This window comes from Macrobrachium nipponense, chromosome 41 (assembly GCF_015104395.2).
Source record: "Macrobrachium nipponense isolate FS-2020 chromosome 41, ASM1510439v2, whole genome shotgun sequence".
Lineage (NCBI taxonomy): Eukaryota > Metazoa > Arthropoda > Malacostraca > Decapoda > Palaemonidae > Macrobrachium > Macrobrachium nipponense.
Genome location: NC_061102.1, coordinates 4,375,160 through 4,389,667, shown reverse-complemented (window position 1 = coordinate 4,389,667; position 14,508 = coordinate 4,375,160). Strand labels below are relative to the sequence as shown.

The following is a 14,508-nucleotide window of genomic DNA, read 5'->3' as shown; positions in this document are numbered from 1 at the left end:
AACGTCATGGTACGGTAACTAACCACACAAACAACCAACACCACTAAATACCCAACACTCCACACACACAAAATGTCAGCTTCTAGAAAACTATGATAATAACTAGTAAAATTTACTACATACAGAAAACAATACGGCTGATAATATTGGAATAATTGTAAAACAAAATAATGAAGAAAACACAAGGTCATTCAATGAGCACCAATATACATGGCTGTCAGTAACCAGATTTCAGCAAATAAATGGGTACAACAGCAAGGGAGACCAGAGCTCCTCTACCTTGGGGTGTCTCCCACTTCTTTTACCTGCACTTTGTTGACATAATGTGACACTCGTTATATCACAAGCCTGCAGTAGTAAAAATGACCAGTTAAGTATCTGCAGATATGCAAGGTCCATTAATACGTGTATAGGAAAACTAGCATGTGGGCAATACTACTTATGTGGCATTATTATGTAGCTGGTGTCAGCAAAGCTAAGGCTACTCCAAGAAGCATTTCAAAACTAAAAAAAGTGCAAGTTCATAACACAAGCCTTACCTGTTTTTCTTAATTGGAACCTTTGGGGGACAATTTCAAATTGGTCTTGTTTGTAGAGAGATTAATTCCTTTTTCAATGGGTGAAATTACTTTACTTGGAATACTTGCATTCTTGAGTGGCTTGATGTCAGAGTTAACCTTAACAGGACCAGGTTCGGTTTTTTGAATGCCACTGGGCATTTTTAAAGCTTGTGCTAAACATAACAAAAAGACAAAAATCCATTGTCATGGTGCTACCAAGCAGATAATGCCACTACGTATTGATATAAATAACAGTGGGACTGATTTAACCTTCGGGTATTTAAATAATATTTAAAAAAAAAACCTGGAGCCAAATAAGTGTGGCCTGCTGAACCCAATGTTATTTTGCTTTAAAATATCTTGCAAGATGAAGCTCATCATGTAAGAACCCTAATGCCAAAGGTAAAAAAAAGTAATGCCATAAAACAAAGTTTGTAACTAATTAATTTCATAAAATTGCATGAACAAATATAATAATACTCTTTGTACATTGAAGTTATTATTCTGTATTACAGATTCTCTTGGTATCCAAACAAACTAATACTGTAACCATAATTAAAAGCTACCGTTACTAAGGAAAGTATTCTATGAAAAAAACTTGCTATCAAAATCTTAACATTAATTTACTGAACAATAAATTACAAGAGATAAAAGCAAAGTTTTGCCATGAAATATAACTTTCTTTAAGAATTAACTATACTAAAGGGTATTGTTGGACCAACATTTTTGAAAGACAAAATATTTATTTTCAGATCATAAAAACAATGGAAAGCGACATTACTTTTGCATAATATACACAAGGAAACAATATAAGCTCATCATATGGCTCCAGATATTATTCACATTTGAACACACTCCCAACCATGAAATGAAGCTGCTACGTACTAGCCTCAACAATAGAGTAAGAATAGATAAATGCAGTCAGGGAAGTATGAGGCTGAAGTTCAGCGAGACTGACTTAATTGCTTTGCTGATTTTGCACAAATCTGCTCTACAATGAGTTATGCACAGGTAACCAGTAGTTAATTGATTCTAAAAATTGTGACAACATTGTGTGACTTTCAATTGAATTTTTTTTTTCACAGAACTTAATACGAATGCATCTTAAGTCATCAAAACACTAGGCATAGTCAAAAGGCTTCCATTTCAGTCTTACAGTGATTATATCAATCATACCAGTTTTCTACCATCAGTGTAAGACTATTTTCTAACTAAGTTGTCAGCACCTTCCCAGGAGCTTTCTCTTTTTGACAAGGCATCTCCAAGTGGTAGTGCAATTTTTCCTCAGAGTACTGGTCATCAGGACTAAAACCACTACTATAAAATATATAGCTTGGCTAACTTCCAAAAACTCTACTCCAACTGCAAGATTCTTTTGGCCCCAAATCATTGGAAAATTCTGGAATGGTCTTCTTGGTATTATGTATCACCAATGCTGATGCTCAAGCTCAAGAGGACTTTTAATACACAGCTCCATAAATAACCTCCTCAGTTTTCTAACTTGCATATAAATATTATATGTCTGTAACTTGTCATATCCTTTTTTTCTCACTGTTTTCTCTTCCATTTTGTTCCATTCTTCAGCAGCTTCCTTTTCCAGCAAGTCGCCTTTTATGGTTGTTCCATATAAATGCTTTTACAATAGTACATACAAATAATAATAATTGAATCTGTGCTACATTATTTCTTAAGCAGAATGGGCACCAAGATATTTAGTCCTCAACTAATTCCTAAATTGCCTCAGCACTTGTTGCCTGTCATTTCTTTGGAAAGTCTGCTTACTTGCCTAAACCTACCTTTTTCTACCTCTTGTGGTCCAACCATGGCTACCAGGTACAATGTTCCCTCATCATTCAAAAGAAGACTTCTTTAAATTTACTGGTTAATCTAATTCTTGTGCTTCCTTTCACCTAACAGTTTTCTTTAATTCTTTTAAACAATTAACTATAGTTGGAACAACTTCTAACCATAATGTTTAACAAGTCCTTGAAATATAATGAATTCAGTGAGTGGTCCTTTCCTGTCAATTTGATCCTTCTTAAAAGAATAAAGGTCTCATCAGGCAGGTAATAACACCTACAGGGTGAGTCAGTTATCTTTATGGAGTGCTTGGTTACTTCTCATGTAGTGGACACTATAGCTATAATAATTCAAGTTTAACAGTACTATTTGTCGAGAGAATTAGTCTCCAGATACATATAAAATTATCCCACAGGCTTTCCTCCTACAGCTGACAAGATACTTAGTTCCTTCCCCCTAGACCCTGAGTCCTTTTCATTAAAGCACTTGATCTTCTGTAAATACATACAAGCATTATGTTAACACTTAAGTAATAAGCTTGAGGTTAATAACATAAGCTTGGGTCAATACTAGCTAGTACTAAAAGAATTATGCTACTACTTAATTGAAAGAGTTCTTTTGCTAGTTAAACAGAGACATGCATAAAATCATGCATTTCATAAAATCCCTCAATGTGAAACAAACAGATACTCACCCATGATCTTGGGCATCTCCAGATCCACATTAGCTTTAACCAGTTCCGTAGGAGATGCGGGCAACTCTTGGACCTCGCGTATGTGTGCTAGGTTCAGGTATGTTCCAGTTACAATTAACATTAGACCCATGAGCATTATACCCTGAAAATAAGAAAAGGGTATTACAAGCATGATAGAACACAAGACATAAAATATCCCATTTTGAAAATTTTTAACAATCTAATCTAAAAACAATATGGGAATGGCAACACTAAAACTTGGAAAATCTAAGAACTGTCATTTGTAACATGTAAACAAATAAAAAACAAGGGGACAATGCCAATTTACGGAAGAACTTGAACACTATGTATTTATCTAAAACTCCTATTTTGCTATAAGATGTCTGAGAAACATAGTTATTGTTTAAATGGAATAATGAAATAAAACACATACTACAAATCCATCAAAAGGCAGCCCCATAATTTAAAATAGTAAAATTTTCAAGCGAGTGACGGCATACAAACTTAGTAAAACGATTGTGCTTCCAATTGATTCATGTGATGCAATAAATTTCCTATAGAAAAAGCACATGCACACAAAAAAAGTTTTAAAAACTGCATTCTACGTTACCTTACAAACCTTCATGCTATGTTGAAAAATACTCAAGATACCTAAAAATATTTAAATAAAATTACTTTACACTAAATATATTGAAAACGATACTGTACCTGTGCTAAAAGCCTTTCAGTTGATGCCTTAGTGTTGACTTTGATGAAAAGTAGTGATGGGAGTATAGTAGCAATCAACATACCCATAGTTGATCCTAGCAATCCCAATACCAGCTCTGGTGTGGGAGAAAATCACATAAAACATTAGCAATTAAAAGTATATTTCAAACTAGACCATAATATCAGAGTATTTCTAGCAGAAAAGATAATGTAAGAGGCACTAAAACCTGTAATAAGGATGACGTGTAGTACAATTGAAAAGACCATGTTCTCTGAATTGTTCTAAATTGCACAAAACTACAAATGACAAAAATTCAGTATAATCATGAAATGTATGCAACTATTAAACTATGTACATACTAGACTTAATACATATTAATCTTTCACACTTACCAATATTAGGAATTAGGATGCCTATAACCAGGCTACTTAATAATATTCCAAAAGTTATGGCTTTGAAGCGTGACTCTGGCATATAATTTCCAACGAGGTCAAAACTTGAGGGATTACTCTAAAAAATGCAAAGGAGTATTATACTTAATACACTTTTAAACAAATAAAAATACAACACTGTGGTGTATAAAGTAATCCATCAGGAAGAATATGGAAAGAAAATTAATTCTCACAAATACAAATGACACTTAACAACAAAAATGCAATATAAGATATCCATTATGGAGATAGCATTGAAACATTACACAACAAATCTGTGGTTCTCACTTTCACACTGAAAATGCCATACAAATTTCCAATACACAGTCTCAACCACATTATGTCTCATGTACCCTCTATACTGAAGACAGATAATCAAACACACAGGAGATACTTTTAGATATACATAGTACAATCCCTACTCCAAAATAACAGGTTTTCACTTATCTCATCAGCTTGAAATTTACCATGGGCTCATATAGTGACCCATGCCTGTATTCTACTGGACTTGGGAGAGAAACAGTAGCCAGACTAAAATACAAAACCCATAACTCATTGAAATAACTAACTCCAGATGAAATTCAATCAATTCCTCAAAGTAAGATGGACTGGGACATAAAAATGTGTACCTTGAAGGCCTGGGGATCTTGGAAAATCCCACAGACTATTTTATTCTATCCTGAAGGAAGTTTGCCACCGAATTTCGTGTAGCATGAGGACTAGTGTGAGTGATAAACATGTTTGGTATTATATCCCAATGGAGGAGTTCTGGAGTTCCATTTGACATCGTCTGTGAGAGAGAGAGAGAGAGAGGAGAGATGAGTAGAGAGAGAGAGAGAGAGGAGAGAGAGAAGAGAGAGACGAGATGGAGCGATGAGAGAGAGAGAGAGGGGGGGGGGGGGTAATTGGTGGTTGGATTGTTAAAGATTGGATTGGCTGTTGGTGAGTTCTGAGTTGTCTGCTGGTGCTGTTAGCTGTTAGAGTTCTGTGTTTTTAGTTTTTTTTAGTCAGTCTTGAGTCAGAAGCTGTGATAGTCAGTAGTGTCGGGAGCAGTTGGTTGAAGGCATTGATATTCAGCCGAGTTGTGTGCTTTTGTTTGTTATTTAGTTGTTGTTAAGTTAGTGTTGTTGTGCCTGTGTTTGGAGGAATAATGGTAGGAGACGCCCCACATGGGTCAGACTCTTCAGTAAAGTGAAGCAAGTTGACCGCGTGGCAGCCAAGCCCAGGACTGGCAAAAGAGAGACCACACCATAAGGATTAATAGAAACGCTTCAGTTACTTTTCCCATCTTTTATTTTCATAATGCGTCTTTTCATGGCATAAATGGAGCCGAAAAATTGTTAGACATTTTATCATTCTTTTAAAGAACATAGTTAAATATTTCATCATACTTAATACCTTACTTTATTACTCAGAAATACAATACAAATTTTTCATAATCTAATATGAACATAACCTATTACTGCCACAAATTTAAAGCTACTCTCTTTATGTCTGCTAATTCCTTAGTCCTTACTGTTTGTTATCGCCTACTATTAGGAATTATTGACCGCTAAAATGAATGAACTTAGTATATATCTGGCGACTCTTTCCTGCGACCTGCGATTGAAGTTTAGCCGTTCTGCTTACCAACCTAATTATACCTCACTTGCAAATATTTTTCAGTTGTTGTTTTAATCAATAAGTGCAAGTAATTGCCCAATGGTTGAGTATCATACATGTGATAATCGAACTCTGAAAATATTGTTTTGCCTCTGTAAGCTGCCAATACTGCACATATTTTTCAGTTATTGTTTTAATCAATAAGTGCAAGTAATTGCCCAATGGTTGAGTATCATACATGTGATAATCGAACTCTGAAAATATTGTTTTGCCTCTGTAAGCTGCCAATACTGAACTAACTAATTTATGGAAATTAACTCTCCCCAGTGTTTTGTTGCAGGACAACATCTCCCTCATATTTTTTTCGCATGTATGTATTTGATGGATACACCAATTTTCCTTTGGTTTTTAATTTGATGAGGGTGTGACGAAAATTAGCGTCTCTTAAATGTTAATGCATAAATGCAGACCTCACACTGTAAAAACTTTTTTTTAACTTAAAAACAACAAAGCCGGCAATATAAGCTACTATTTCATTTGAACATTTTGACAAGTGGTAATGGTTATGAATATAATCATAATCATCTTCCTTCTCATCTGAATATGCTTCTTGAACTTCTAAAATATAATGTCTTGAAAGAAAAGCATTTATATTCCTTACTGCAACCTGCTCTTTTATGCTGCTTGAGGCAGTTAATATGGGCACCGACTCTGATGGCAAGCAGTAGCAACACACGATATCCATTCAGTCATTATGTACAAGTAGCCTTTTGTAAGCAGCAGAGAATTGTCTCGCTGTTGGATTATCATTATGGCCTCCCATACTTCTTACTTGACCAAAGCATAGTTCAATATGATCCTGACTGAATTTGTAGGTCATCAAAAATTGTAAAGGCCCACCGTCTGATGCAATACAGGCTTTGTACAGAATCTGAAGACTTCGTATGCAATAGAGAAAGCCAATGAAACCAGTTTTTCAATCTTATTTTAAGATGTCTTTACCATCCTGAAGTCTCAAAGATCTGATATATGTTTCTGCTTTTATTAGAAAATCTTTAATATCACCTGGATAAATCTTCTGAATTGGGCTTTTAAATCCTTTGGTATTTAGATTTCAAGAATTTGAGATGTCAAATAATGTGTTGAATACCATAATGAATTCAATAGTAGCTTCACTTCCCTCAAATTCACTTATTTTTTCATCAAGGCATTATAGTTTCAGTAAACGTGTTAACTGTCTGCGGATAAAATGGAGTACGATATTATGTGTACCGTAAGCAGAAGAGCACGCACACAAGAAAACTAAAAGAACGAATTAAAATATCATAGCGTATCAAAAATAAAAAGTGTGACGCCTTAGTCATCGCAAGGTCGCGTACCTACGGTCGACCCAGGGATTCAGTTCCCAGTCGCAATATGGCGGCCAGCGACCTGAGGGGCTTCACTTACCCCGCAGCAAGGCGTCTCCTACCATTATTCCTCCAAGTGCCTGTGCTGTTGTGATTTTTTGTGTTGTTTGTGCTGTGGTCTTTTGTTGTGTTTTTGAGTTTTTGTTGTTATATATGAGGTTGTGGTTGTGTTCCTTGGTTGTTTGCTGTGCTGTTAGGTTGTGGTTGTGTTCCTTGGTTGTTTGCTGTGTTGTTGAGTTGTGGTTGTGTTCCTTAGTTGTTATTGAGTTGTTGGATTGTAGTCCTTGGGTATTGTTTTGTTGTTGTGTTCTTGGTTGTGGTTCTTGGTGGTTGTTGTTGGTGTCTCAGCGACCTTGACCGGCGGACAGCACAGGATAGCCCGGAGTATCTGGAGTGGTTGGTAAGTACATATGTTTGTGTGTGTGTGTGTGTGTGTGTGTGTGTGTGTGTGTGTGTGTGTGTGTGTGTAGGTCAATTGTCCTGCGTGTATGCTGTAGTGTAAAGAGGAAAGTGTGACAGAGGGTGAGTTTGGCAGCTAGATTGATTAGGTTAATGTGTGCCACTTGTTTTTTCTAGCTTGTGATCGCACCACATCCCCAGTATTTTTGTTTATAAGCCTTGCATATTGTTAACTCTGTTCATATTAAAACCATTTTTCAAGATCACAATTCAAAAAATCATGAACCTTCAATTACCATTCCTATATTGGCCTCATGTTATAAACCAGTTTAAAGAGAGTACTTAATAACATCTCTATATTCTTGTAGGGTTTGCCTAAACTTACTCTTGAAAGTAAAAATGATACATTTTTAATCTGAGAAACTTTTCACCAAGTTGAAAAAAATTTTAAATTCACATTTCTTTAACATAATGATTTTTGTCTCTCTCCTGAACTAATGATAAGCTGATGATAGGATATTTTTTAGAGCTTTAGGCTCACATATTGTCCTTTTGGCACTGTCGAATACAGTACATATGCATTTTTAAAATTTTTAAAATTATCTGCATCGACAATGATTTTAATACTGAATTCTTGTTCCAGATAAGTATCAAGTCTGCCTCTCTCACCATCCAGGATTTATGGAATGGAATGAAGAGAGTCACACTTAATACTTATCTGACACTGGAAGTCAATGAAAAATCACCATGAATGCAGATAACTAAAATAATTGTAAAAATGTTTACTCGACACTTTGCCAAAAAAGGGATATGACCTGTAGTATGTAGTACTAAGAAAAAGAAAAGGGAGATTTTGAAGTGTGAATACAGAATGTCAAGATCCATCACAAGATGTGTTGTAGTACCACAGACTAAGGAATCTGGATATGACACAAGACGGGATGATGAAATTTTGCCCGAAAAATAATAAATATAAAAGTAGCAACTTAGGGCCCCTAATACCTGCATATACCCTACAAGTATTATAAGTAGGCATAATGAAAGAGAGTATGTATACAAGAACTGTGTGTGTGTGTGTGTGTGTGTATGTGTCCAATTGTACTTCTTTACACTGTACCTCCTATGATTTCTGTAAAAAACTAGTAAACCACAAGCAATGTGCATACCAGTTATGGTTGAGTGCATGTCCAAGTATATAATTTAAGGTATGACCAGGTCCAAAGTCCAGGTGTACATGAATTACTTGTGGCTTGTATGTTCTGGTACTTACTAAGTTTTTGTTATAAACACACAATGGATTGTATGAGTAAGACTGAATGTGGCAGGTGTACTGTATGTGGTCCTGGAATAGAAAGAATGAATTTTTCAAGTGTCTTTTGGGCATCTGTATCCAGCAGGGTTTGGAAAACATGAAAGGGTGGCTGTGCTAAGTGACTTGAATGCAAGAATGGAAAAGAAATAGAAATACATAGATGGTACTGTTAGTATGTATGGAGTTCCTAATTATTGCATTTTATTTGGTGTGCAAAAATGATAGAGAAAGGAGTTTTGTTAGTACAGTGAAGGTGTACTGTGTGGTGCCAATTTCTGACTTTGAATTGATGTGACACTGATGTGGGTAGCATCTGTTTTATGAGTTCCTGGGATATGTGTCAAGTGTCTAAACACTCTGTGAGGGTTGCAAATACATCCAGACACCTGCAACCTAGTAAAATTCATAGAGATAAACTTTTGTTGTTCTTCCATGCAGCTATATTACTATGGCTCTCATGACAGGTGAATAGTATAAATGTATGGCATGTACCTAAACTGTGTCAATAACTAAAAGCACACACAATCAAATCTACTGCATGATCACCAGTGCATAAAACCAGCAAAAATTGCTCAAAACAGAAAACAAATCTTCCACACATAAAACCATACCATTTAGTGCTCCCATTACCCATTTACATTCCAGATTAGCTCTAGCTCGTAAAGAATATTTTTTAATATTTCCAGTGATTTCCAGCACACAGAAATAACACTATCCATATGATCAACATGTTGCAGACAGAAAGGCAGACCACTCAAAATTCATCAAACCACTGGCATACTCATCAAGACAGTAACCAGTACAGGTAAAATAAGCTTGTGTGGGGAAGCCCAAAATTATTTCATACCAAATTCTTTGTTCATATTATATTCTCAGTCGTGGTCTTGAATGTCCTCAGACATACACTTGCTTGTCTTCAAGACAGATGAAGATGGGAGGTGAGCACTAAATGCTTAACTGATGGGCCAGTATGTGTTTATTAAAAAAAAAAATTTTCTTTATTATAAACCATTCCATCATACTGGATCCAGACTGAAAAGTTGAGGGGTACATGAGATATAGATTTCATAAGAGGATCTGACAGAAGGAGAACAGTTGGGAACTGCACAAGTCTGATGCCAAGGTTCCAGTATCCTCAAGGGCTGGTCTGAGCAGTACAACACCCAGAGAAAAACAACAGATTGTACTCAGTAACTTACCAGCAGAGTAGTATCAACTACTTACTGAAGTGAGACGTGGAAATGTATGATATATGATACAAGGAGTATCAGGAAGAGGAAAATGATAAAAGGTTGCACTTGGACCCCCACTGAATACAAAACCACCTCACTAAGGTGAAATAAAATTTGGCAGAATCAGAATAGCATTGTAAATAACTGAAACTTCAATATTCCTTTTGAAGGTTAAGGAAGTGTAGAGGGCCTTGAGTTCACTTATTCACTTTTAGACAATAAGACTCCAAGTCTGACACTTATGAATATGCCAGTTGAATGACCTGGCTCAACCAAAAGGACAGTACACTTCTAAAATCTTGCTTTCTCCATTGGCCCATGGGCAGGAAAAGAAAAGCAGTAATCACCTGTAAGGTGTCTCAATCTATTCAGGAGAGCAACAGAGAAGCGGTGCTATCTTTGCTACTGGATATCAAGGTGTTGGTAAATAAAGTCAGAAGGAAAGGAATTATCTGCATGATGCTAATTCCAGTAAGAGTACAGTCTTCATCATCAAGTTCTGTAAGGACTATTCCTTTAAGATTCACAAATGCTTTAATACGACTCTGGAGAACAAGAGGAAAGGTCCCAATTAGGAATACTAAGAGGAACCAGATGTACTCCCTCGAGTAGGTTTTGACAATTAACTATGAAACAAGCGACTGGAGATGAGTGGAGATTTGTGAAAGATATGGCACTGGAAAGAAATGAATGGTGGAATTTTGCAGAGGTCCTCCTAGGAGTCGTTTCCATATGTATCCACTGGGAAGATTAGTAGAACATGTTTTGAGATAGCATACTCAAATTGTCAAAATTGGGTCTAGACTCCGTTATAGAGACTAAATGAATAATTATAGTGAGCATACAGGCATCATCATCATAATCATCACTTGGCGTCAGATTTTTCTTTATGGGTGCATCAATTAAGATAATATAAATAAATTCCTACATAAACAATCTTACAAGTTACTTGGCAACATACAGCAATTTACACATTATTTGGCAACATAACCAACAGGCTTAGTAACATACAGGATTATTTTGCAAACATGATAGCAAAGTACTATTATAAACAATTAAAATAAAATCCATACTGGATATTGTAAATATGTATAGTAAATCAACTGCTATATCCCAATTATAGAAAAATACTACACACTAATGACAAATAACTTAAACCTGGGTAAATAGGGAGGGTAGGAGTCAATAAGGGCATCCAGTCATAAAAATGCTGACGAAACCAATTATGAAGTGCGCCATTTGAGGCAGAAATAACTGGAAGTTGTTCCATGGCTCCAAAAAAGAATTAAGCTAAGAAATTGACACTGATGAACAGGTATTGTAAAGTGTCAGAGACCTGAATGAAATCTGGAGACGATGCAGATGACATAGTCCTTTTCCATCAAAAGTGGTCAGGTGCCTCAGTCCTTTTCAAAAGAAAACTCATGGCAGATCACCAAAATGGATGAATGGTTAGGGTAAAAGTGATGGTTTGAAATATATGAACACGAAATTCCCTTCATACCTTTGTATTTGAACTGGTCAGTGTACTGGAATGTGCTTGCCTCAGATTTCACAGTGCACTGAAACATGCTTGCCTCACATTTTAAAGAAAATGAACACCTCATTCAACAAATGCAATACTAATCCCAAGAAAGCGCAAAACAATAACAACACTACTCAGTCAAACCCACAAACAAAATTACCATGTCTTGAAACACAAGATTTATTTCTTCCGTTTCTTCTTTATCTTCACTGACAACTGGCTGTACTTCTGCTACTGCCTACCAATAATTACAAACATTTCATACCTTTTAATTGCATTTTTCTAAAATTTCATTCTCATACCAGAAAAAAACCACCAAAATTTGTTTTTGCATGAAAGGTAATAAAACTTAAGGGCCATTAAAAGTGCTGATAAAAATGATAATCTTAGAGAAATTCAAATATACAGTGAAAATTAGATATGTGAGTGTTAATAAGACTTATGAAGATTCACACTAACATTAAATTACAATTACCTGAGCAGAAAAATAATTTTGTATAGTTCCAACTACCGCAAGTTAAAATTAGATATGTTCCAAATAATTAAATGACAGCTTCTCTCACAATTTATGCCTAAATAAATAAAAATAGAGAAATCATAAAATGCTTCTGTTTTTGTAAAATATCTAGACAAAATCCATAAGTTTTGAGAAAATGGTTTAAAGTTTATACTATGTAACTACTATCACATTTACATCCTGGAAATTCCACATTTTAAGATTCATAATCCATATTTTGCAGATTAAACGTTCTATGATTAGAAATATGAAGCGATGCAGATATCTATGCAGTGGCTGAGGTATGACATCCATGTCTTGACACATCTACTATTTATTTTATCTTGGCCCGGTATGGCAACTCCATTTCACCATTTCATGCTTCCACTGCAGTCTTATTTCTACCTTACAATTGATGTACTGATCATATATATACGTACTGAAAATCAATTAGTTAACTTACCCTGCGGTATATGAGGGAATGTATGGATGTCCGACATGGGAATATCATCAGTGGAAAGCTAATGGCAAGTGACACAGCAAAGAACATTTTTATTCCTTCTGTTAATCCAGAGTCAGGAAAGCTCATAATAATGTTACCTGAAAATGTTTAAAGGGTCAATAAAATATATTAGAGCATTAGACATGTAACATTTTGTTAAGACTAATAATTAATCATACTGATGACAAAATATTTTCATCTACAGTAAGTCAACTGAAAATGAATGGGAGATACTGTTAGTAGTACTGTAAAAGTCTTTTTAAGTTATAAAAAAAAATGTGGTTAATGAGCTTAAAGTTCTCTTATGTACTGCATTGCATAACAGCAGCTCCATACAGTATTTCTAGCCCTTTGCACACAGTATTCTCAGTGGGTTTATTGTTCTGTTAGGCAATTCTGCACTGGGCTAGTACAGGTCTACTGACCTGTACGGCAATTTCTTACTAGATAACTGCACTATTACTTTGTCAAATGCAAGGAACACAACATGTTTTTTTTACAGTGGTGGATAGATACTGATGTACAGAGAATTGCAAGTTACAGCATTACTCTTTTTGAGTTTCATCAGATCCCTCAGTCTCAAGACTTACAAGAAAAGGCTAATGCTCCTCAACCAAAAATGCTTTCCACAACCAGAGTTTAAGGATGAAACAATTCGTTGTATGAAATACAAAACGTAACAAAGATAACTTACCGCTTATATCTTTGTCCACAAATGCCACATATCCTAAAAACCCCACAGATATATAGAGAGCAGAGCACAAGTTAACTGCGTGGTTGACAACAAACCTCATTTTAGGTACATCAGGATCAGGTACGGAGTCATATATCTCAAAGACATTGCTGGAAGTTAAAAAGAAAATGAACTTTTGTCAGTTATTTGTCATACCATGAAAAAATGGTCACAAAGCAAACGCTAAACTACCTAAAGTGGTCAAGATGATCAGTTAGTGTAATAATCTGCCAATTGAACAACTATAATTTTTAAAAATCAATAAAATGTTTGTAGTATACAACACTACAGGCAGTACCCGGCTTACAACGGGTTCAGCTTACAACGTTCCAAGGTTACAATGCTTTTCAATTATATTTACTGAAAATTATTTCCAGGTTTACGCCACATTCCAGGGTTACATCGCCTACAACACTGATCTAGCAGAAGAAATATGACTCCAAAAATGCAAAATAATCAATATTTGATGTTTCTTTTGATGAAAAATGCAATAAGAATGCAGTTTACATAGTTTTTAATGCACCCAAAGCATTAAAAAAGTAAGGTTATCTTAGGATTTTTGAAGATGTTCCGCCTTATGACGATTTTCAGCTGACAACGTGTCTCAAGAATGGAACCCCCGTCATAACCCGGGGACTGCCTGTATTACTTTATGATGGCATTATCTGAATCAGGGCAATTTCCAGACTCTCCACAAAAGAAGAGTCCCCATTTCTTTCTGTCTTGTGTGTATCTGGGATTCTGAGCCCCTTGATGGGACTGAGGACAAGTACATAATGGATTTCTATTTGAAAAGTCCTTTAAAATGTTAAAAATAGCTATTCAAGTGGAAACAACTTACTGCCCTGCTACTGTGACCTTAATATTTGTCCCCATAAATATGAAGACAGCTCCTACTGTTGGTGCTACTAAGCATCATGCTATATCATTTCAACACAAGATGGCTCTGGACCTACAAAAGGAAATCACGGGAAGTGACATACAACTACTGATGTCCTTTGAACCCTACTATTCCCGACCAACTCTGACTTGAACTTAATATTATCCATTTTGAATGTAAAGCATAAAGTTTATGAATTAAAACAAAAGCTTAATGTGTACAAA

At 35.5% G+C, this 14,508-nt stretch overlaps 1 protein-coding gene across 3 annotated transcripts in view; it reads right to left on the bottom strand.

Annotated features, from left to right (window-relative positions):
• The window catches only part of LOC135212440 (putative sodium-coupled neutral amino acid transporter 10), a 94,769-nt gene that overhangs the window by 5,082 nt on the left and 75,179 nt on the right, over positions 1 to 14,508 (bottom strand). For all 3 annotated transcript variants that reach the window (XM_064245810.1, XM_064245809.1, XM_064245811.1), the window contains exons 7-11: positions 13,366 to 13,514; positions 12,633 to 12,769; positions 4,156 to 4,273; positions 3,763 to 3,878; positions 3,055 to 3,196 (exon numbers count right to left, since the gene is read on the bottom strand). In XM_064245810.1, the coding sequence (XP_064101880.1) occupies positions 3,055 to 3,196; positions 3,763 to 3,878; positions 4,156 to 4,273; positions 12,633 to 12,769; positions 13,366 to 13,514 (662 nt within the window). The remainder of the gene's footprint in view (positions 1 to 3,054; positions 3,197 to 3,762; positions 3,879 to 4,155; positions 4,274 to 12,632; positions 12,770 to 13,365; positions 13,515 to 14,508) is intronic.